Source organism: Hirsutella rhossiliensis (genome assembly GCF_020360975.1).
Source record: "Hirsutella rhossiliensis strain HR02 chromosome Unknown scaffold00004, whole genome shotgun sequence".
NCBI lineage: Eukaryota > Fungi > Ascomycota > Sordariomycetes > Hypocreales > Ophiocordycipitaceae > Hirsutella > Hirsutella rhossiliensis.
In genome coordinates, this window is record NW_025408670.1 from 6,067,040 (window position 1) to 6,090,367 (window position 23,328).

The following is a 23,328-nucleotide window of genomic DNA, read 5'->3' on the forward strand; positions in this document are numbered from 1 at the left end:
GGTGGGAGATTGCGCCTCTGCGTCCGTTGCTCCGTCTTTGGTGCGAACGAACGCTGCAAGGAACTGTCTGGCTCCCTGCCCCTGCGGTTCAATCATTTCGGCCACAACTTGGATGATGTCTGGCCAGCAACCGTGAATCCAGTGTTCCACTTCGCCTAACTCTACTCGTTGGCCCCGAATCTTGACTTGCGCATCCTTGCGGCCAACGAACGTCAGACTCCCATCTTGGTTGTACTTGACGAGGTCTCCGGTTTTATACAGCCGTCGCCGATGGCTTTCTGGTTGGCGAAACGCGCTTTGCTTTAGCCACCCTGGATACTCGATAAATGTGGCTGCCGTTTTCTCTGCATCGCCGAGGTAGCCACAACCAACCAGAGGACCTTCTAAGAGCAGCTCGCCGATGCAACCTGCCCCGAGCAGTTCATTGTGGTTCTCAGGGTGGACAATCCAAGTTACCATGCCCACTCCCTTTCCAATCTTGACGGCCTCTTGCGGACTATGCGCGTTGAAGTTGATGGTGCTCGTGGGCGTGCATTCAGTTGGTCCATATGCATTGATGACACGAGCCTTTCTCCACCAGCGCTGTACGTCCGTGATGCGTAGAGCTTCGCCGGCGAATATGATTAGGCGTATGCCGGGTAATCTCTCCGGGACGAGCAGCTGCGCAAGAGAGGGAGTAAGGTCGAGGACATTCACATTTAATGACAAGATACTTTCTTCTAGCTGGTTCCTTCGGTCGTCGTCGCTTGGTACGCACAGACAGCCGCCTGCTGCTAATATAGTTAAAGCATTATTAATTGATCCATCGAAGTTATACGATGCAAAGTCGTATAGTCTGGAGTCCGATGTAAGTCCTAATAACTTGACTTGGTAATGTAAAGCCGTAGCAATATTCCCATGAGAAACCAGGACCCCTTTTGGCATGCCGGTACTACCAGACGTAAAAATTGCATAGAGGATTGATGATGGATTAGATTCAGGAATTTGTGCGGCTGTCTGGTCTGTTAGGTTTTTAAAAAAATCCATGTTGACTATGATCATTCTTTCTAACAGTCCAGAGTCTAACAGTCGAGAGCCTAGTTTCTGGTTAGACGATGAAGATAGAAGTATGTTACCTTTGACCTGCTTAATGATAACCTGAAGTCGTTGCTCTGGGAGGGCTGGGTCAAGTAGGACAAAGCCACTACCTGCCCTTACTACAGCAAGGATAGCAATTGTCGTCCAAAGGGATTTCTCAAAGCAGAGCGGGACTAATACTCCTGGTCCAATACCAAGCCTTACAAGCTCAGAAGCTAGCATAGTAACAAGGGTATCTAGCCTTTCGTATGTGACTTTACCATCCCAGGCATAGATAGCAGGTGCCTTGGGCTGAATGCGTACGTATTGGGCTATTTGTTGATAAATCCCCCTGTGATGTGGAGGCGGGAGGCTTTTATTCCATGCCCAGATCTGCTCCAAATCTTGAGGCGTCGCCGTTATAAGGTCCGCTAGCATGCTATCAGAAGACACATTGTCTAATTGTCCGAGCATGTGGTCATGCCGGTGGAGAATTTTTTGAACCACCCAGGGTTCAATTGAGCTTGGATCGAAAGAAGCCGATGCAATGAGATTGTCAGGGGTAATATGAATGGAAAGCACCAAGTCATATTTGTCGGAGAATCTTGAACAACTGTCACCTAGGCCGCTGCATTGGTCTTCTCCTCCCTGTCTTTCGAGGACTAGGAGCATTTTAGCGTTTCCTGTCCATCTGGCGTCGTGCTGCACATTGTCCATGTGCTGCTCGAAAGCCTGCGAGCTAGCTGTCTTGTTGATTTCAATCTGTTGTACTGCTTTCAGATAGTCTGAAACCGTTTGGTTCTGTGAAAGGCCTCTAGTGAGTTGATACAACTAACTAGTCCCTATGCTGTTTACTATCAAGATAGAAAAGAAAGAAAGAAAGAAAGAGAATCTACTACATAAGAGCATAACGGCATTTTATAGCTTCGAGCCAATGGAAGGTTCTAGAAGCTAGGCGGCGCAGCCGCCGTTAAAGCAACTTGCCCGTTACATTACCTCCCTCCCGTCCAACGTTTCCTCTTCCTTGGGATCGTGGCAATCTGTGTCAAGATGACTTGAGAAGGTGACACTCTTTTATGTTTCTTCCATTGCTTCCATGCATCAGTGTGTCGAATAGTGGGAAGGGCTCCACGTAGGCTGCGAGTAATCATGCCATTTTACGAGCACCTTCTTATGCGTACCTTCCATTCTTTCATCCAGAATCCTTTCGACGAGGTACATTTCTTGGCCGTCCACCAGCACCGGTGGGGCACTCTCTTGATCGATTTTCTGCGAAGGCAATGGGTCTCCGGGTACTGGCCGGAGTAGATCGACGTGAAAGACTGGATGGATACGTCCAGGCACATCCAACCTATAGGCATGTGGGCTGACTTCGGTGAGCACTTGATATTTGGCATGTAACCAATCGAGCTTCTTGCAGGGTCGCGATGTTTTGACATTTCTCAAGTTGAGGTATACCCAATCCCCAGGCTTGTATCTCGGTGCGGCTGTCCTGTGCTTGTTGGCTTGCGCTTGCTGTATTTCCTGGGCCATAGCTATCGCTGCTTGCGCAAACTCCGTGGCATCCTGTAGTCTCTGAATAAAATCCTCCGCTGCAGCTTCTTCCTGTGTTGTGTCTTCCGTGCTTCGATGCTCAACTAACTGGATTGGCTCATTGTGGTAGCCGTGCATGAAGAAGAACGGACTCAGTCCGGTGGAGGTTGCTTCCGCTCGTTAATTGTCGCCATCGCGACTGGAAGCAAGTCCAACCAGTTCTCCTGCAGATAGTTTGTCCATATCCGAAGAATCCTCTCTACCTCTTGGTTCATTCGTTCTGTTGCACCGTCGGTTTGTGGATGGTACGCCGTTGACAACCGCTGCTCGATCCCTAGCAGCTGACAGAAGTGTTTCCACATACCACTGACAAACTGGGGACCCCGATCACTGGTAATAGCCGTTGGGATGCCATGGACAGGGTAGTGTCGTTCGAAGAGTCTTCTTGCAACCGCTTCTGAAGAAATATCGTGTAATCCTTCGAGTTCGACGCCTTTGGTGAGTCGGTCCGTGACCACCATGTAGTTCGTCGCGCCATCTTTCCCCGACGGTGGGAGGTCAGTAATAAAGTCAATGGTAATTTCGCTCCATATGCGTTGCGGAATAGGGAGCGGCTTTAGGAGTCCTTTCTTTGTATCCTCCAGATGGTGTTTCGTCCGCAAACCTCGCAGTTGCGCACAAACCGACGTACATCGCTAGCGGCACCCGGCCAGAAGAAGCGTCTCGACAGAGTCGAGTACGTGAGGTCCCTTCCAGGATGTCCGGTGATATGAGAGTCGTGAGTTTCCTGGATGATCTTCGTACGTAGCGGCTCCGAACCGGGTATCCAGACGCGTTCTCTAAAGCACAGCAGGCCCCTATTGTCTAACGAGCATTCTGAAATGCTGACAACCTTCTCCTTCTGTAATCCTGTTGGCAAACTCTTCGCTCCATCTGCTACCAGCTTCGTGAGTTCTTGATAGAGCTTGTCTTCTTGGCGTGCGGCGTGCCACAGCTGCTGTAACTCCTCATCTTCAAATATCCTGATCTCTTTCCGAAGTTGATTTCCTGGGCACCATCGGTGTTGGTAGACAATGTCGATATTGGGACCCTTCTAAGGTGGTCGTCTTGGAATAGCCTCATAATGCGTCCCTTTAGTCGTTCATCGGAGTAGTTTGCCGGCATATCCTGGTCCCGTCGAGAGAGCGCGTCAGGCAATCCGCCCTTGCGGCCCGGCCTCCATTCGAGCTTGAATTGGAACTTGGACAGGAACTCCGACCACCGCACTTGTCTCTCTGTCAACCTCCTTTCCGAGTAGAAGTATCTCAGGTTCTTGTGGTCCGTTAGGATCTTGAAGTGCTCTACTGCCCGTAGCTCTGGTTCCCACTGCTCCAAACATCTGAGAATGGCGAGTAGCTCCTTGTCATGGATAGCGTAGTTCGCTTCGGCTGCCGAATGTTTCTTCGAGAAGTATGCGACAGGTCGTACCAGTCCATCCTTATCATCTCTCTGCAGGAGCACGCCTCCCGACGCGAATCCTGAAGCGTCCGCTTCCACGCAGGGTGGTTTTCCATACATGGAAAGGCCTGCAATCGATAATCGGTATCGGCCCCACATTTATTGCAAGTATTGCAATACACCTTTCCATACTTGGTCCGTGCACGACGACAAAATGTCACTGAAGACACCTTCGACAAGATGGACAAATTCACACCATATGGTGAATTAAAAATACGAAGTAATTGATTGAGCTCAATGATAATGTCCAAAAAGAGAGGGTAGGCAAATCTTACGTGTTTTGTTCCAAGACGAGGAGGGAAATCAGACGGGAATTTGCACGAATTCTCACGCCACGGTCACGCCACCGCCCCTTCCCTCTTCAAGACATTGTTCTTCACCCAATGCTTCAACCAATTCTCCCTTTCAATTTGGTCCGCATCCAATTGTGCCCTTTCCCAGGAGATCGTACGACGAGCCTGAAAACACCGTTCCGGCTCGTCGCTCATCGCTGGCATTGATAGGATGTCTATTGCCATTCGTGATAACTTCGGCCGTCGGTTCCTATGTCGCTCTTGAAGCCACCATGATAAAGCAGTTGTTGGCGCAATCTCATATGGATCACCTGAGATGTAATCTTCATACTCGTCTTGACTTGTAGGTCGAGCACAATTCTGCAGATTTCTTGAAATACGATCAAATGCATCAAGGCCATTGTCTTCTTCTTCGTCCAGTACATGATACGAAATTGTACCGTCGTTTGTATTTCGGTAAGAGTAGCAAAGGTCTTTGACCCGTTTGAAAGCAGTTTTATGCCACTTCTTCTAATTTGAGTGGATGTACGTCGTGCGATAGCTTGGATGAAGGACCAAAGAAGCGGCGTAATAGGGCGAATTCTCTTTATTGATAATTTCTTGGTCAAGGTAGCCTTTGAAGACACGGCCCAGATCCCACGCTTGCCCGTAGAGTTGATCAAATCCTTCGATGATGGACGGTTGAAGAGGAGATAAATTCTCTGCGACGTTGATGACATACTTTCTTGCCCTCAGGGTGTTTTCGAAAGCTGGCTGTGACAGAAGTACTGTAGGGATCATTCTGGGGACAATAAAGATAATATATGAGGCGGTTCCTGCCTTTGAACTCCGCTTCCCTAACCCTTTACTACCGGTACATTACTGCCAGATGAGCATGTTTTCATGATCCAAAAGCAGGTTTTCTCTTGTCTTGGGAGATATAGACGCGAATGAATCCGAAGCAATGGATTCAGAATCGAAGAAACATAACTAACACAGGCTCAGAATCCATTGTCGCCAGGTGATAATGGTATGCTGTGGGTTGGTGGTGAGGCTGATTTTGTGGATGTGCGGATTTGTAGCGGGGGTTCCAGGCCCACAGCCCCTGTAGGTAGCCCCCTGTAGGAACCCTTGTTAGTGGCGTGGTTCAGCCAATAGTATGGAAATACATGGATCCATATCCATACCTATTCCATGCCATTCATGGAAAGGGTATTTCCATATTTAGATATGGAAAACCACCCTGCTTCCACGATAGTCTCCCTTTCTGGATGGAAGTGTGCAAGGATCGGGGCCGTGATCAACAGGTCCTTGAGCTTCTCGAAGGCTTCTTCGCACAATCCATCCCAACGGAATGGCACGTCCTTCTTCGTTAGCCGCGTTAGCGCTCCGCTATCACCGAGAAGTCTGGCATAAACACCCTGTAGAAGTTCGCGAATCCGATAAAACTCCTCACGGATTTAATATTCGTCGGGGTTGCCCATCCCTTCACAGCCTCAACCTTCTCTGGGTCGACTCGGATCCCACACTCCGCCTCGATGATGAACCCAAGGTATTTCACAGCCTTGACTTCGAATTCGCTCTTGTTGATGTCCAGTTGCAGCCCAGCGTCCATCAGTCGTTGGAGGACCTTGCCGACTTTGTCGCGGTGGTCTTGCAGGCTTCCAGAGGAGAAGATCAGGACATCGTCGATATACGCTGACACAAAATCATCGAGGTAATCCTGGAGCACGCTGTTAATATACCGCTGAAAGGCTGCTGGTGCGCCTGTCAGGCCGAATGGAACTACCAGCCATTCGAAGGATCCATAGCGCGTTCTGAAGGCTGTCTTTTCTTCGTCGCCAGGGGCGACCCTGATCTACTCACTAGAGGCCTTTCACATACTATCAAGATAGAAAAGAAAGAAAGAAAGAAAGAGAATCTACTACATAAGAGCATAACGGCATTTTATAGCTTCGAGCCAATGGAAGGTTCTAGAAGCTAGGCGGCGCAGCCGCCGTTAAAGCGGCTTGCCCGTTACAGGTTCCTCGACAAGCTGATGACGATTTGCCTCGGGCGTGCGGGACTGTCCACTTGGCCATCACCAACAGCAGTAGAAGCGTTAACCCTGACATCGGTTGAGCCTATCATCCAACCAGTAACAAGAAACCAAGCTGCGAGAATCTCTGCGGATGTTATGACGCCAGTGTTCCCGACGTAGAGACGCTCGTTTGGTGCTGCTTCATCTGCGATAGGCGAAGTGTCCTTCATCGTTCCACGGGGTCCCAGCGGGCGTCCTTCAACCGGAGAAAATGGAGAGTTTTCGCAGGCTACCGAAGCCTGCCGCCCAATTGAATCTTGCATCGTTCGATGATGCGGGATGCAAAGATAGGTTTTGGATACAACTCTGGGGCAAGAACCTAGAAGTTTTGCTAGATTCAAGTCCCCAATTGTCTTGGCAGATGGATCCACAGCTTTTTTTTTGCCGTCTTGATTAGAATTATCGAGCACAAACCGGATTTGCGGGACTGAGGCATATGCTCACGTTGCGAATACTCGTCACCACACAAATCAACTCCGACACCATTGTATTGCGCCATTTACAACGACGTGCCGTCAAAAAAGTTGGGACAATGTCTCGCGTGACTCTCGTTTCAAGTTGGTTAGCAAGCAATTTGGGGATTTCTTTTTGCTTAGAATGCGCTCGGCGGCGAATGCTGGCACAGTCTTGCTGCAAGATGGACTTTTGGGGGTTGAAGACGCAGTGCCGTGCTCCCAAACGGCCATACCTGTGCTTAATATGCAGCTCGGCGGGCCACTTGTTTGGTTTACGTACAGACCGAAAGCCAAGTTGGCGCTTTCATCACTGCGGCTTTCCCCGCAATGACCAACCAAGAGGAAGGGCTGGCGATCAGCTTTGATCGGCGAACCCTTTTTGCCACGTCAGTCTGCAGTCGGCAAATGCTTTGCAGAAAAAACACCAACACGCTTACACGTTCCTAGGGTGACACTATGCTGTCACTCATGCCAGCGTCATCGATGAACGCTGCAGAAGGAAGGATTGGCCACCACCATCGACTGGAACAGTGCCTTGTACCGGGCCACATGATTCTTACATACAGCGTGACAGGGTTGTAGTGTATGGTGGGTGACCTTGTGCATCTGCAGGAAGAAGCCGCAATGCAGCTGCGGCCGAGGCCTCCAATGTGTGTGGTCGCACGCATGCGGGAAACGGGATGCAGTGCCGATCGACAGAGCTGTGGCTAGGCCAGGCCGTAGGCTTGGGCGACGGCAGACGGCGAACGCCGAGGCCCAGTTTGGAGACAATCGTTCCAAGGACAGCACATGTCGCGTTTAATCCTTTCCATTGTGCTTTGGAGCGGTGCATTTGGACCAAAGCGGCTGCTGTCAATCTAGGTAGATGGCCTTGACAGCGAGAGAGGGTGATTTTACACGGGCACCAGACGATTGGCCATCTGTCGTCCTTGCTGGGAGCCAGGGCAGACAGCGGCAGTATGAAGGCGTCAAGAGCAACAATGTGGCTCGGTGTGGAAACAAGACGCCTCCCGTCAACGTTCACTCTAATACTACCTACGACAGCCTTCAGTCCAACCTGGTAGCATGCTGAATGCTGCAAGCTTGTCCCGCCAGAGCGATCGAGGCTGGAAACGAGTGCCAGGATATACACCAAGTATTATAGACGGCTAGCAGGGAAACCCCGGGGCCATATTGCACATAACTGATACCTAGTATTTCGTACCCAGTATGGAAAAAAGGAGTAATAGCATAGTACTAGTTGTTGCTGTAAGGGAGATTACGACGGCTACAACTAAGACATCTGTTATTTACCAAAAAGGCCAGGTTTACTTTTGTGGGCATGGCTTCGGACGATCTACCAACTAAGATATCTGTTATTTACCAAAAGGCCAGGTTTACTTTTGTGGGCATGGCTTCAAACTCGTTCATCCCTTTTGCCACTCCAATCTCAGATCATTCTTTCCACACAACTGCCTCCTCTCTGGCTCATTCCTCTGCTCCAACCCGCCGAGAAAATGGCATATGGCTTTAAACCATGCACGCCCAATTGGAGGGCCAGTCCGTCTTTTATCATAGCGACGGTAGCCGTTGGTCTCTTTACCGACCTGTTACTCTACGGCATCGTGATCCCGGTGCTGCCTTTCATGCTCCACGACCGCCTAGCTATTCCTGCTTCTCAGCTCCAGCCGTACACATCCAGGCTGCTCGCGGCATATGCAGGAGCCTCCACTATTTTTGCCCTCCCCGCCGGATGGGCCGCCGACAAGATCGGATCTCGCCAGCCTCCGTTTCTTGCTGGTGTGGTACTTCTCTTTGGTGCGACTACCTTGCTGGCATTCGGCCGCACAATCACCTTGTTTTACGTCGCGAGATTGCTTCAGGGCATGGCGGCTGCGATCGTGTGGACGACGGGTTGTGCCATGATCCAAGACACAGTTGGCCCACGACAACTAGGAGAAACCATTGGAACGGTAGGCAGCTCTCAAAACGCACATCGTCCGCTATAGTGGCTAATGAGCCAAGATATTCTGCTTCATATCCGCCGGTGACCTCATTGCGCCTCTGCTCGGCGGCGTCCTATACGACATGGGCGGCCTCGTTACCTTGTATGGTGTATCGTCTGCGCTATTGGCAGTTGACCTCGGCATGCGAATGCTCGTTGTTGACGCCAGAAAGGCCAAAACTTACAGCCAGTCTCAGTTCAACCAACGAGACAATGCGGATGACTCTTCAACGACAGCCGCGTCTGCTCCAGATGGAGCTCGCGAGAGCGATGCTCTACTGCCTCGAAAAGAAAGCGAAGCCTACAAAATCACCAGACAACCTGACGGTATTACGAAAATCTCTCCTATTCTTTACGTATTTCGTGACCCCCAGTTTCTCATGGGGCTTTTTCTGTCCTTTATGCAATCATTCATACTAAGTATTTTTGACTCAACTGTTGCTCTCTGTGAAAGGCTGGCCCGGAGTTTATTCAACAAGCAGGTGCCTAGATGTTGTCTATCTAGAGCTAAGGAGGAAAAGAAGCTGAACTCGAGGCGTAGCCTCGAGTGCGAGCTTATATTACCCTTCTCGGAATGTTCTCGCAGCTTCTGGGTCCGCGGGCGGGCCGGTGTTGCCACCGGAGCACGACCCACCGGACCCGGTACAACCGGGTCCACCAGCCGGGCACAGCCCGTGACATTACCCCCTTGTCCCCTCCGACCAGGTCGGCGTCTGCGGGTTCTTGCGTTCCTGCCAGCGTCTCGTACCTCTCCTAGGGCCATCATTGGTCTTGATTGGCCCGTACTTGTCCTCGAATGCCTTCATCGCAATTGTTCCTTGCAACCACTCAACTGGCTCCCAAGTCGGCTCTGCGTAGCCCGTCCATCGCACTAGTGCTTGCCTGAATTCCCCTCGTCCCCGCTTCTTCCATCTCGCGCAGAGAATCTCGTCGACATCCCACAGATTCGTGCCGGACTCATCTTGTACCGGTGGTGGCTGTGCGTCATCTACCTTTGGCCAGGAGCCGGATCTTGATGCGCCCGCCGCAAAGGTCAACATGAAATCGCGGGTAAATTGAGCCACGAACATCGAGCTCAACAACGTGCGAACTAATTACCTTCGTGACTGTGTACTTGTGATGCAGCCAGTCGAGCTTCTTGCACGGTCGTGGCGATCTGTAGTTTGCCATCGAGAGCCACACCTTGTCACCAACTTCAAATCGCTCCGCAGGCTGTCGCTTTGCGTTGGCAGCCTCTTCTTGTTGTTGCTGTGAGGAGGCCATCACTGCTTGCATGTACTCATTGACCTCCTGCAGGCGACTGAGTAGGCTATCAGCTCTGCTTTCCTCTCTATGCCTCGGTGGCTCTTCCGATTCCTCGACGCTGATGGGATCGACGTGGTAACCATGCTCAGCGAAAAAGGGGCTGATCTTGGTCGCTGCGGATTCACGATTGTTGAGTGCCAGCTGCGCGGCAGGGCAGTTCTCCCAGTCGTCCTGCACGTACGACACGTAGGCTCTCAGGTAGGCCTCGATCTCCTGGTTCATTCTCTCTGGCCCTCCGTCCGTCTGAGGATGATAGGCCGTGCTCAATTTCTGCGTGACACCTGCAAGACGGCAGAACCTCTTCCAGAACCTACTTAGCCAGTTGCTCCCGCGGTCGCTGACGATGGACCGTGGCATTCCGTGAAATCGGTAATGACACTGGAGAAAACGGTTTGCACACGGCTCAGCTTCCATGTTGTCCATCACCTCGAGGGTCACAGCCTTTGTCAGTCTGTCCACAATCACCCACAGGTACCTTGCCTTGCTCGGTCCAGTAGGCGGCAGATCTGTGATGAAGTCCATGGACAAATGGCTTCGGGGTCGATCTGGAATCGGCAGAGGCTTGAGAAATCCCCTTTTCGACTGGCGCCAGATGTGTGCTCTGCCGCAGGTGTCGCAATTGGCTACGTACCGGCGAACCAGCTGGGACTGCCCAGGCCAGTAGAATCGCCGAGCCACAATAGCCAGCGTACCTTCCTGCCGGGATGACCGGTCGCAACAGAGTCATGCGACTGCTGCACAATGCGGGTTCTCAACTGGTCTTTCTCAGCTTCCTCCTGGTTACCCTCCTCTCCGGATCCACCCGGCACCCAAATACGGTCTCTGAATGTCAGCCTTTTGCCTGCGTCGATCGCACATTCTGAAATCTGGATCTTCAGGCCCAGCGAGGGCGGGAAGGCACGCTCGCGATCGCGGACTGCCTTATAGGCTGCCCGGAATATCGAGTCCTTCGCCACCGTTTCGTCCCAGAGTTGCTGCAGGTCCGCTACCTCGAAGACCTTCATCTTCGGCAGGGTGGATGCCTCTGAACAGTCAGAACTCATCGCGTTGATACATGCTCTTGTCGATGATGGAATGGCACTATCCGGTATCAACTGTATCATTCTTCCTTGTTCCCGCTCGTCGTCAATGCCCTGTGGCTTGTCTTGTTCACGGCGGGACAACGCATCAGGCACGACAGCCTCGCTTCCCGGTCGATACTCGAGCTTGAAGTCGAACTGGGACAATTCGGCTGCCCAACGGCTCTGCCGTTCCGTGAGCTTCTGGCGTGTCGCGAAATACTCCAGGTTGCGGTGATCGGTAAGGATTGTAAATGGGCCGCAGCTCCTAAGTTCGGCGTTCCAGTTGTCGAGACATCTCATGATGGCAAGCATCTCCTTGTCGTGAATGGGATAGTTGTACTCCGCTGGCGAAAGTCGCTTCGAGAAGAAGGCGCATGCGTGTCGACGTCCATCTGGGCCTTCCTGCGACAGGACGCCTCCCAATGCGTAGCCTGAGCAATCCGTCTCCAAAAAGGTCGGGAGGCTCGGGTCCCACTGCTTGAGCACCGGTGACTCGCAAAATCGTCGCTTCAGCTCCTGAAACGCCTCGTTCTCCGCTCGTCCCCAATGAAAGGCAGTTCCTTTCTTAAGCAGGGCATCCAGAGACTGCGTGATCTTGGCATAGTCGGGGATGAAGATCCGGTAATAGTTGGCGAAGCCCAGAAAGCTTCTGACACCCTTCACCGTGGTCGGGGCCTCCCATTCGCGGATGGCGCGCTGCTTTTCGGGGTCGCAGGCGATTCCTTTCCCTGCGTTGACGATGAACCCAAGGTATTTGACCTCTTGTACCGAAAACTCGCACTTCGCTGGGTCTAGGTGCAGCCCAGCGTCGGCGAGTGCTTGGAGAACTCGTCGCACCTTAGCCTCATGATCCGCCTTCGAACCGCTCGAGTAGATCAGTACATCATCCAGGTACGCTGTGACAAAGTCGTCCAGCCATTCGCGCAATACACTGTTCATGTATCGTTGGAATGATGCCGGGCGCCGCTCAGGCCGAAAGGGCACACGAGCCACTCGTAGAGCCCAAACCTCGTGCGAAATGCAGTCTTTCCTCATGTCCCGGAGCCATGCGGATCTTATGGAAAGCGGCCACCACGTCCAACTTGGTGAACCACTTAGCCTTGGCCAGATTCTGCAGGGTCTCCGCGATGAGGGGCAGTGGGTATCGGTCGCGCTTGGTGATTGCATTCAGCGCTCGGTAGTCGCAACAAAATCGCAGCCCTCCATTCGGCTTCCGCACGAACAGCACCGGCGCGGCAGCCGCTGAGCTACTCGCTCGGATGAATCCTCTGTCCAGCAGGTCTTTCAGGGTCTTTCGCAAGACCAACAGCTCTTCTCGTGACATGTTGTAGAGTGGGCCCCACGGAAGGGGTGGCTCGTTGCCGTTCTTGTCAGGCTGCAGGTTGACTTCATGATCCACACCCGGTCGATGTGGCGGCAGCTTCATTGCCTCTCCTGGTGAGAATAGGTCGCGGAATTCTTTCAGCACTTCTGCCGGGACCTTCTCGCTCGGATCGACTGGCGGCTTCGGCTGAAGCGCCCTCTCTATATCCGACAAACTGATTGCATGAATCGAGATCGCGTTGCACTTCTTGCGTCTCTTTGCGCGTCGACACTCCGCCGTGAATACGGCTGCCGACACGAGTCTTGCGCTTCGAATCGCGCGTATCTTGGCGGGCTCTTCCTGCCCAATGAGGCGTATCGTCACACCTGCCCTCCCATGGTACATTCGCTGCTTGGCAGCATCGTACACGACGTGATTTCTCTCCATCCAAGGCCGGCCGAGGAACATGTCCTGGCCCAGGCTTGGGATCACGTATGCAAAGACACGTTCGTCAAATCCAGCTGTCTCGACCACAACAGCCACGACCCCTGGGGATATGACACTCTTCGCTGACTCTGAGAATCCCCCAATTTCTCGTGGTTTCGAGTCGACGAAGGGTATCCGCAGCTTCCGAACAAGGGCTTCGTCGATCACGGCATAGCAGTCACATCCACAGTCGACAAGGGCGCGTATTCGATAGCCTCGGTTTACCCGCGCGTTGACTAATACAGTCCGACTATTCATTCGTGGCTTGAACGCTTCCCAGTCCCGGATGTCTGCCTTTGCAGGCCCCGGCGCCCGCTTTCGCCCGGGGCTAGTCTTTTCCCGCCGACTCGTCCTCACTGGATGCTGCGGTTGATTCCGAATCATCTGCGGCATCGGGCTTCTTCATGCGCGCAGCTTTAGGTCGCTGTTGCTTCCTTCGCCAGGAAAGACCACCTGGGCTGGGCAGTCCACGATAAGATGATCCGTCCGACCACAGCGATAGCAGCGGCGCTCATCCTTCGGCTTCTTATCGACATGTCGACGACCCTTCGACTCGTGGCCAATACGGTTGATGTCCGTCATCTTAACATCTCCGTCGGGGTCCTCCGGTTCCTCCTTGGGTCGTTGCCTTGGTAGCTGTTGAGGCGTCCGCTCAGTCGACGTCGGCTGCCTACCGGGTTTCAGTCTCTCCAATCTGCCCGCAATTTCCTGAACTCTCGCAAGCCATCCCTGGTAGTCGTCGGTAGGACGGCTGTGACCAAACTCTCTTGGAGGCGTGCATTTATTGCGTTCTCTAGAAATACGATCTTTGCACTGTCCGGCCAGTCTGCTCCCCGGCTTCAGCTAATGCCTGTTCGAATCGGGAAGGAAGGACGCGAGAGGTTGGTCTTCGCGCTGCCGCATAGTTCTCAGCGTGGCAGCAGCGCGGGATTGGATGTTGCTGTCCTGGTAGGTTCGGTCGAGGTATCGCATGAACTCTTGGGGTCGTAGCTACCCCAGGGCCTCCGCGGCGTAAAGGTAGCGACCACTTGCTGTGGTCGCTCGTCCAAACATGAGTTGATGAGGTACCAAAGTTCGCGATTTCCACTGTAGTAGTGTGCATCAAGGTCCAGCTTGTCTCGCATCTGCCTGGCCCAGGAGGAGTAGCTCTTCCGTGAGCCGTCATACTTGGGTGGGTTGGGCAACGGTTTCCGCATTCCAGTACCGCAGGTTTTGGGAGGGCGTGCCCAAGCCAGGCGTGCTCGCCCAATCCTCGTGCCACTGGCGGCGATTGCAAGTCGGCGCTCTGCGGCTGCGCTCGCCCGAGTTGCTCCATCAGCAAGGAAAGTTGGTCCTGTAGAGGGCTGAGAGTCGCATTGACCGCTTCTTGAATGCGTTGGTCAATCCATTGCTGCTGGAGACTTGGGCTCTCACTCTGCTGGTCCATCCTGACGAGCAGTCTGCAGCTTGCGGTATTTAGAAGGAGCTCTAGATATGTGAAAGGCTGGCCCGGAGTTTATTCAACAAGCAGGTGCCTAGGTGTTGTCTATCTAGAGCTAAGGAGGAAAAAGCTGAACTCGAGGCGTAGCCTCGAGTGCGAGCTTATATTACCCTTCTCGGAATGTTCTCGCAGCTTCTGGGTCCGCGGAGCGGGGCCGGTGTTGCCACCGGAGCACGACCCACCGGACCCGGTACAACCGGGTCCACCAGCCGGGCACAGCCCGTGACACTCTCGAGGCATATTCTCTATTTGATTTCTCCTCATCAAAAGTCGGCTTGCTTCTTGCTGCTCTCTTTGTCCCCTTTTTGGCGCTGGGAAAGGCCGCTGGGTCGGCCGTTGACAGACATGGAACTAGAATCATGGCGACATCCGGTTTCGCCTTCTTCGTCCCGTGTCTTGCCCTCCTCGGCCTACCATCACAAAGAATCGTTACCGGAAATGGTAATATCGTCCTCTTCGTTGTTGTTCTGATGTTGAACGGCGTTGGCCTAGCATTAGTTGGCTCGCCAGGAATGGTGGAGTTGACCAACGTAACGCGGAGGTACGACGAGGCCAATCCTGGGTTTTTTGGGGAAAACGGGCCCTACGCCCGGCTTTATGGCCTGAGCTCTCTTTTCTCTTTTGCTGGGCTTTCTGTCGGTCCTCTAATCAGTGGTTGGTTGAAGGATACATATGGATACGGATTCATGGCTACTGTCTTTGCTGCGGTTGCAGGTGTGGTGGCCGTGCTCTCTTATTTCATCGTTGGCGGGGATAGGCGAAAACAGAAACCATAGCTGCTGATAGGGGCTGGGCCCGATTTATTGGGTTCGATTTTGCCCGGGCCGCTAAAGCTGAGAGCCCGACTCGCGGCGCGGGCTTCGGGCTCTCAGCTTCTGTTTCTTACCCTGAGCTTGAGACGGAACATACAAAAGCACCTGCTGTCACAGTTGGCAGAGAAGGCTGAGCTGGCCATAGACTTCCGACAAAGCCTGTTGAAAACTGAGAACAGACAGGAACTGGCTTGTTTGACAAAATCCTACCCAGCATCTGACAATATCGAGCCTTCAACCAGGCGCTCACCCAGACGCTATAGGTCTTTTTTGAAAGTTGCTCGCGGCCTTGGATTCCAGAACCAGCGGCATCAAGTGTCACGGGCTGTGCCCGGCTGGTGGACCCGGTTGTACCGGGTCCGGTGGGTCGTGCTCCGGTGGCAACACCGGCCCCGCTCCGCGGACCCAGAAGCTGCGAGAACATTCCGAGAAGGGTAATATAAGCTCGCACTCGAGGCTACGCCTCGAGTTCAGCTTCTTTTCCTCCTTAGCTCTAGATAGACAACACCTAGGCACCTGCTTGTTGAATAAACTCCGGGCCAGCCTTTCACATATCTAGAGCTCCTTCTAAATACCGCAAGCTGCAGACTGCTCGTCAGGATGGACCAGCAGAGTGAGCCCAAGTCTCCAGCAGCAATGGATTGACCAACGCATTCAAGAAGCGGTCAATGCGACTCTCAGCCCTCTACAGGACCAACTTTCCTTGCTGATGGAGCAACTCGGGCGAGCGCAGCCGCAGAGCGCCGACTTGCAATCGCCGCCAGTGGCACGAGGATTGGGCGAGCACGCCTGGCTTGGGCACGCCCTCCCAAAACCTGCGGTACTGGAATGCGGAAACCGTTGCCCAACCCACCCAAGTATGACGGCTCACGGAAGAGCTACTCCGCCTGGGCCAGGCAGATGCGAGACAAGCTGGACCTTGATGCACACTACTACAGTGGAAATCGCGAACTTTGGTACCTCATCAACTCATGTTTGGACGAGCGACCACAGCAAGTGGTCGCTACCTTTACGCCGCGGAGGCCCTGGGGTAGCTACGACCCCAAGAGTTCATGCGATACCTCGACCGAACCTACCAGGACAGCAACATCCAATCCCGCGCTGCTGCCACGCTGAGAACTATGCGGCAGCGCGAAGACCAACTCGCGTCCTTCCTTCCCCGATTCGAACAGGCATTAGCTGAAGCCGGGGGAGCAGACTGGCCGGACAGTGCAAAGATCGTATTTCTAGAGAACGCAATAAATGCACGCCTCCAAGAGAGTTTGGTCACAGCCGTCCTACCCGACGACTACCAGGGATGGCTTGCGAGAGTTCAGGAAATTGCGGGCAGATTGGAGAGACTGAAACCCGGTAGGCAGCCGACGTCGACTGAGCGGACGCCTCAACAGCTACCAAGGCAACGACCCAGGAGGAACCGGAGGACCCCGACGGAGATGTTAAGATGACGGACATCAACCGTATTGGCCACGAGTCGAAGGGTCGTCGACATGTCGATAAGAAGCCGAAGGATGAGCGCCGCTGCTATCGCTGTGGTCGGACGGATCATCTTATCGTGGACTGCCCAGCCCAGGTGGTCTTTCCTGGCGAAGGGAAGCAACAGCGACCTAAAGCTGCGCGCATGAAGAAGCCCGATGCCGCAGATGATTCGGAATCAACCGCAGCATCCAGTGAGGACGAGTCGGCGGGAAAAGACTAGCCCCGGGGCGAAAGCGGGCGCCGGGGCCTGCAAAGGCAGACATCCGGGACTGGGAAGCGTTCAAGCCACGAATGAATAGTCGGACTGTACCATGCCCCACCCCCCTTTCGGTAACACCCACCTTTCGGTAGCGCATTAGGAAATATCCCCACCAAAACCCATCAATTTCACTTACACCGATTCCAGCCAGCTTTGAAGATATTCACAAGCCGTCACTTGGAGTAGATAGAGGATTGATTGAATTCTACTTTTCGATGGTTGAATGTTTGTACAGGGTCTGTGGCCTGTGCGTACCTTGCACGCGAAATTACCATCCAACCCCCTAATCTCCTTCCGCCTCCTGACGATGATTCTTCTCGTTATTCCTCCACCACATGACCAAAATGACCTTAAAGCGGCCTCGGAGTATTTATACGGAGGATATTATGGCTAATGCGATAATTGATGTCACAAAAAACGGCTTGTCGCAGTACCGCGCCGCCCAAAAGTATGACATACCTCAGCAGTCTATTTCCGACAGACTCAAAGGCCAGGTAGCCCTGGCTGATCAGATCCAGCCTCGTCAACTCTTGAGTAAGTCTCAGGAAGCTCGCTTGGTTTCTTGGATCCTCCGCCAAGAGTCTCTCGGCTATGCTCCCTCCCACAGTCAGATCCGCGCATGTGTGGAGGCTCTTATGAAGCAACTGAACAACGAGCGGACAGTGGGGCGCAACTGGGTCTCTAAATTCATCAATCGCCATCCGGACATCAAGAACAAGCGTGGGAGACGTCAGGAAGCTAACCGATTTAATGCTTTTACGCCTCGTGCGGTTCACTGGTTCTTCGATATCAGGAAAAGGAGTATGGATGGATTAAACCAGAAAATACCGTGAATGTTGACGAAGGCGGTATTATGTCTGGCTTTGGTGAGTATTTGGCTTGTCTTTCATTACTTTTACTAACCAGACTCTTTTTGCCAGGTTTGGATAGTCTTGTGGTTGGGAGTGCAGACCCAAAACGGAAGGCCCTTCTGAAAGGGCCACAGTCCCGCAACTGGACCTCATTTATTGAAGCTATCACCGCGGACGGCCGTGTCCTTACCCCTGGCATTATCTTTAAGGGCAAAGAACTTCAGAAACAGTGGTTCTTGACGGAATTCGGCAAAATAGCCGACTGGCATTACATAACGTCGCCCAACGGATGGACGGACAACCATATCGCTATTGAGTGGCTTGAGAGGTCTATTTGCCCCAGACGCGACCAGCCGATGCCTCAGATGCTAGACTGATCATATTAGATGGACATGGAAGTCATGCAACGGTGCGTTTCTTTATCCACCTCTGTAGGAATTACCGTTAACCGGGACCAGGATGCATGGATGGCCACATGCTTTTTGAACAACGTTTATTGCTGTTACCTTCCTGCCCACTGCTCTCATGGCCTCCAGCCGTTAGATAACGGTGTATTCAATGCCTCCAAGGCAGCTTACCGGAAAGAACTTCAGAAATTGACCTGTTTGACCGATTCTGCGCCTGTTCATAAGGTCAATTTTATACGGGCATATGCTAAAGCGCGCGAGGTTGGAATGACGGCAAAGAATATATTGTCCGGCTGGAGGGTCACTGGGAATTGGCCGATCTCACGATCCAAGGCATTGCGGCATCCAGAAATTCACGCGGACATTGTAGAGACGTCTCCAAAGTCCGCGCCATTTTGGGTTCTGATGATACGCCAAGAAACAGCCGCCAGATTCGCGATTTCGGAAAGAACAAGACTCCTGGCACCCGGAGACGATACGCCGTGATAGCTAGAGGCTTTGAAGCCCAAGAACAGACGCTTGCCGAGCACAGCAACAGAATCGCGAAGCTAGAGGAAGAAGTGGCCCGGCTGCAGAGAGGCAAGAAGAGGAGAGCAATTCCGAACCCGAACAGACGGTTCATGACTCTCAGTGAAGCTTTGGTGGCTGAGGCCATTCCCAAATTAAAAGCCAAGAGATAGCCGTTGTGCTGAATTCTGACACAGAGGAGGAGGCGGTCTCAGAGGTGGAGACAGCTTCAGTGATCGAAGTCAAGGTGGCACCCGAAGCCCTTCCAGTCACCACCAGATCCGGGCGAATGGTAAAAAAGCGCCGGTACATATAAGAGCGTCCATTTCTCTACGGAATGATATAATTTTTGTGTTTATAATGTTAAGTTCTGATCATATTTCATGTAGTTCAAATGGTAGACTTTTGGTGGAGAATTTTTCAATTGCGCTACCGAAAGGTGGGTGTTACCGAAAGGGGGGTGGGGCATGGTATTAGTCAACGCGCGGGTAAACCGAGGCTATCGAATACGCGCCCTTGTCGACTGTGGATGTGACTGCTATGCCGTGATCGACGAAGCCCTTGTTCGGAAGCTGCGGATACCCTTCGTCGACTCGAAACCACGAGAAATTGGGGGATTCTCAGAGTCAGCGAAGAGTGTCATATCCCCAGGGTCGTGGCTGTTGTGGTCGAGACAGCTGGATTTGACGAACGTGTCTTTGCATACGTGATCCCAAGCCTGGGCCAGGACATGTTCCTCGGCCGGCCTTGGATGGAGAGAAATCACGTCGTGTACGATGCTGCCAAGCAGCGAATGTACCATGGGAGGGCAGGTGTGACGATACGCCTCATTGGGCAGGAAGAGCCCGCCAAGATACGCGCGATTCGAAGCGCAAGACTCGTGTCGGCAGCCGTATTCACGGCGGAGTGTCGACGCGCAAAGAGACGCAAGAAGTGCAACGCGATCTCGATTCATGCAATCAGTTTGTCGGATATAGAGAGGGCGCTTCAGCCGAAGCCGCCAGTCGATCCGAGCGAGAAGGTCCCGGCAGAAGTGCTGAAAGAATTCCGCGACCTATTCTCACCAGGAGAGGCAATGAAGCTGCCGCCACATCGACCGGGTGTGGATCATGAAGTCAACCTGCAGCCTGACAAGAACGGCAACGAGCCACCCCTTCCGTGGGGCCCACTCTACAACATGTCACGAGAAGAGCTGTTGGTCTTGCGAAAGACCCTGAAAGACCTGCTGGACAGAGGATTCATCCGAGCGAGTAGCTCAGCGGCTGCCGCGCCGGTGCTGTTCGTGCGGAAGCCGAATGGAGGGCTGCGATTTTGTTGCGACTACCGAGCGCTGAATGCAATCACCAAGCGCGACCGATACCCACTGCCCCTCATCGCGGAGACCCTGCAGAATCTGGCCAAGGCTAAGTGGTTCACCAAGTTGGACGTGGTGGCCGCTTTCCATAAGATCCGCATGGCTCCGGGACATGAGGAAAGACTGCATTTCGCACGAGGTTTGGGCTCTACGAGTGGCTCGTGTGCCCTTTCGGCCTGAGCGGCGCCCCGGCATCATTCCAACGATACATGAACAGTGTATTGCGCGAATGGCTGGACGACTTTGTCACAGCGTACCTGGATGATGTACTGATCTACTCGAGCGGTTCGAAGGCGGATCATGAGGCTAAGGTGCGACGAGTTCTCAAGCACTCGCCGACGCTGGGCTGCACCTAGACCCAGCGAAGTGCGAGTTTTCGGTACAAGAGGTCAAATACCTTGGGTTCATCGTCAACGCAGGGAAAGGAATCGCCTGCGACCCCGAAAAGCAGCGCGCCATCCGCGAATGGGAGGCCCCGACCACGGTGAAGGGTGTCAGAAGCTTTCTGGGCTTCGCCAACTATTACCGGATCTTCATCCCCGACTATGCCAAGATCACGCAGTCTCTGGATGCCCTGCTTAAGAAAGGAACTGCCTTTCATTGGGGACGAGCGGAGAACGAGGCGTTTCAGGAGCTGAAGCGACGATTTTGCGAGTCACCGGTGCTCAAGCAGTGGGACCCGAGCCTCCCGACCTTTTTGGAGACGGATTGCTCAGGCTACGCATTGGGAGGCGTCCTGTCGCAGGAAGGCCCAGATGGACGTCGACACGCATGCGCCTTCTTCTCGAAGCGACTTTCGCCAGCGGAGTACAACTATCCCATTCACGACAAGGAGATGCTTGCCATCATGAGATGTCTCGACAACTGGAACGCCGAACTTAGGAGCTGCGGCCCATTTACAATCCTTACCGATCACCGCAACCTGGAGTATTTCATGACACGCCAGAAGCTCACGGAACGGCAGAGCCGTTGGGCAGCCGAATTGTCCCAGTTCGACTTCAAGCTCGAGTATCGACCGGGAAGCGAGGCTGTCGTGCCTGATGCGTTGTCCCGCCGTGAACAAGACAAGCCACAGGGCATTGACGACGAGCGGGAACAAGGAAGAATGATACAGTTGATACCGGATAGTGCCATTCCATCATCGACAAGAGCATGTATCAACGCGATGAGTTCTGACTGTTCAGAGGCATCCACCCTGCCGAAGATGAAGGTCTTCGAGGTAGCGGACCTGCAGCAACTCTGGGACGAAACGGTGGCGAAGGACTCGATATTCCGGGCAGCCTATAAGGCAGTCCGCGATCGCGAGCGTGCCTTCCCGCCCTCGCTGGGCCTGAAGATCCAGATTTCAGAATGTGCGATCGACGCAGGCAAAAGGCTGACATTCAGAGACCGTATTTGGGTGCCGGGTGGATCCGGAGGAGGGTAACCAGGAGGAAGCTGAGAAAGACCAGTTGAGAACCCGCATTGTGCAGCAGTCGCATGACTCTGTTGCGACCGGTCATCCCGGCAGGAAGGTACGCTGGCTATTGTGGCTCGGCGATTCTACTGGCCTGGGCAGTCCCAGCTGGTTCGCCGGTACGTAGCCAATTGCGACACCTGCGGCAGAGCACGCATCTGGATTCCTCAAGCCTCTGCCGATTCCAGATCGACCCCGAAGCCATTTGTCCATGGACTTCATCACAGATCTGCCGCCTACTGGACCGAGCAAGGCAAGGTACCTGTGGGTGATTGTGGACAGACTGACAAAGGCTGTGACCCTCGAGGTGATGGACAACATGGAAGCTGAGCCGTGTGCAAACCGTTTTCTCCAGTGTCATTACCGATTTCACGGAATGCCACGGTCCATCGTCAGCGACCGCGGGAGCAACTGGCTAAGTAGGTTCTGGAAGAGGTTCTGCCGTCTTGCAGGTGTCACGCAGAAATTGAGCACGGCCTATCATCCTCAGACGGACGGAGGGCCAGAGAGAATGAACCAGGAGATCGAGGCCTACCTGAGAGCCTACGTGTCGTACGTGCAGGACGACTGGGAGAACTGCTCCCTGCCGCGCAGCTGGCACTCAACAATCGTGAATCCGCAGCGACCAAGATCAGCCCCTTTTCGCTGAGCATGGTTACCACGTCGATCCCATCAGCGTCGAGGAATCGGAAGAGCCACCGAGGCATAGAGAGGAAAGCAGAGCTGATAGCCTACTCAGTCGCCTGCAGGAGGTCAATGAGTACATGCAAGCAGTGATGGCCTCCTCACAGCAACAACAAGAAGAGGCTGCCAACGCAAAGCGACAGCCTGCGGAGCGATTTGAAGTTGGTGACAAGGTGTGGCTCTCGATGGCAAACTACAGATCGCCACGACCGTGCAAGAAGCTCGACTGGCTGCATCACAAGTACACAGTCACGAAGGTAATTAGTTCGCACGTTGTTGAGCTCGATGTTCGTGGCTCAATTTACCCGCGATTTCATGTTGACCTTTGCGGCGGGCGCATCAAGATCCGGCTCCTGGCCAAAGGTAGATGACGCACAGCCACCACCGGTACAAGATGAGTCCGGCACGAATCTGTGGGATGTCGACGAGATTCTCTGCGCGAGATGGAAGAAGCGGGGACGAGGGGAATTCAGGCAAGCACTAGTGCGATGGACGGGCTACGCAGAGCCGACTTGGGAGCCAGTTGAGTGGTTGCAAGGAACAATTGCGATGAAGGCATTCGAGGACAAGTACGGGCCAATCAAGACCAATGATGGCCCTAGGGAGAGGTACGAGACGCTGGCAGGAACGCAAGAACCCCGCAGACGCCGACCTGGTCGGAGGGGACAAGGGGGGTAATGTCACGGGCTGTGCCCGGCTGGTGGACCCGTTGTACCGGGTCCGGTGGGTCGTGCTCCGGTGGCAACACCGGCCGCTCCGCGGACCCAGAAGCTGCGAGAACATTCCGAGAAGGGTAATATAAGCTCGCACTCGAGGCTACGCCTCGAGTTCAGCTTCTTTTCCTCCTTAGCTCTAGATAGACAACACCTAGGCACCTGCTTGTTGAATAAACTCCGGGCCAGCCTTTCACATCAAGTCGGAATACCACCTTTGCCCTACTTCAGTGAAGCACCTCAGACTAGCAGCGAAACGCTTATCCCCGACGCTGTGGTCGAATAGCCCAGAAGATA

At 53.5% G+C, this 23,328-nt stretch overlaps 6 protein-coding genes across 6 annotated transcripts; 4 read left to right on the top strand and 2 right to left on the bottom strand.

The window, feature by feature from the left end:
• Positions 1-5,739: 5,739 nt before the first annotated feature.
• Positions 5,740-6,608, bottom strand: HRG_05008 (reverse transcriptase (RNA-dependent DNA polymerase) domain-containing protein; the record flags this gene model as incomplete). The annotated part of the gene is made up of 2 exons (XM_044863479.1): positions 5,740-6,175; positions 6,379-6,608. 2 exons carry the CDS (start codon positions 6,606-6,608, stop codon positions 5,740-5,742), a joined length of 666 nt encoding a protein of 221 aa, XP_044722093.1.
• A 1,781-nt stretch (positions 6,609-8,389) lies between these two features.
• HRG_05009 (major facilitator superfamily domain-containing protein) lies at positions 8,390-9,202 on the top strand (the record flags this gene model as incomplete). Its single annotated transcript, XM_044863480.1, has 3 exons — positions 8,390-8,845; positions 8,898-9,118; positions 9,169-9,202. The coding sequence occupies 3 exons, from the start codon at positions 8,390-8,392 to the stop codon at positions 9,200-9,202; spliced, it is 711 nt and encodes a 236-aa protein (XP_044722094.1).
• Positions 9,203-9,557: 355 nt separating this feature from the next.
• On the bottom strand, positions 9,558-12,567 carry HRG_05010 (integrase core domain-containing protein; the record flags this gene model as incomplete). Its single annotated transcript, XM_044863481.1, has 6 exons — positions 9,558-9,869; positions 9,916-10,830; positions 10,875-12,139; positions 12,252-12,396; positions 12,463-12,490; positions 12,551-12,567. 6 exons carry the CDS (start codon positions 12,565-12,567, stop codon positions 9,558-9,560), a joined length of 2,682 nt encoding a protein of 893 aa, XP_044722095.1.
• Positions 12,568-17,445: 4,878 nt separating this feature from the next.
• On the top strand, positions 17,446-18,287 carry HRG_05011 (DDE superfamily endonuclease domain-containing protein; the record flags this gene model as incomplete). The annotated part of the gene is made up of 2 exons (XM_044863482.1): positions 17,446-17,860; positions 17,980-18,287. The coding sequence occupies 2 exons, from the start codon at positions 17,446-17,448 to the stop codon at positions 18,285-18,287; spliced, it is 723 nt and encodes a 240-aa protein (XP_044722096.1).
• Positions 18,288-18,377: 90 nt separating this feature from the next.
• Positions 18,378-18,997, top strand: HRG_05012 (DDE superfamily endonuclease domain-containing protein; the record flags this gene model as incomplete). Its single annotated transcript, XM_044863483.1, has 2 exons — positions 18,378-18,700; positions 18,736-18,997. 2 exons carry the CDS (start codon positions 18,378-18,380, stop codon positions 18,995-18,997), a joined length of 585 nt encoding a protein of 194 aa, XP_044722097.1.
• Positions 18,998-20,001: 1,004 nt separating this feature from the next.
• On the top strand, positions 20,002-22,283 carry HRG_05013 (integrase core domain-containing protein; the record flags this gene model as incomplete). Its single annotated transcript, XM_044863484.1, has 6 exons — positions 20,002-20,018; positions 20,079-20,106; positions 20,173-20,317; positions 20,535-21,577; positions 21,654-21,753; positions 21,823-22,283. The coding sequence occupies 6 exons, from the start codon at positions 20,002-20,004 to the stop codon at positions 22,281-22,283; spliced, it is 1,794 nt and encodes a 597-aa protein (XP_044722098.1).
• Positions 22,284-23,328: the final 1,045 nt, after the last annotated feature.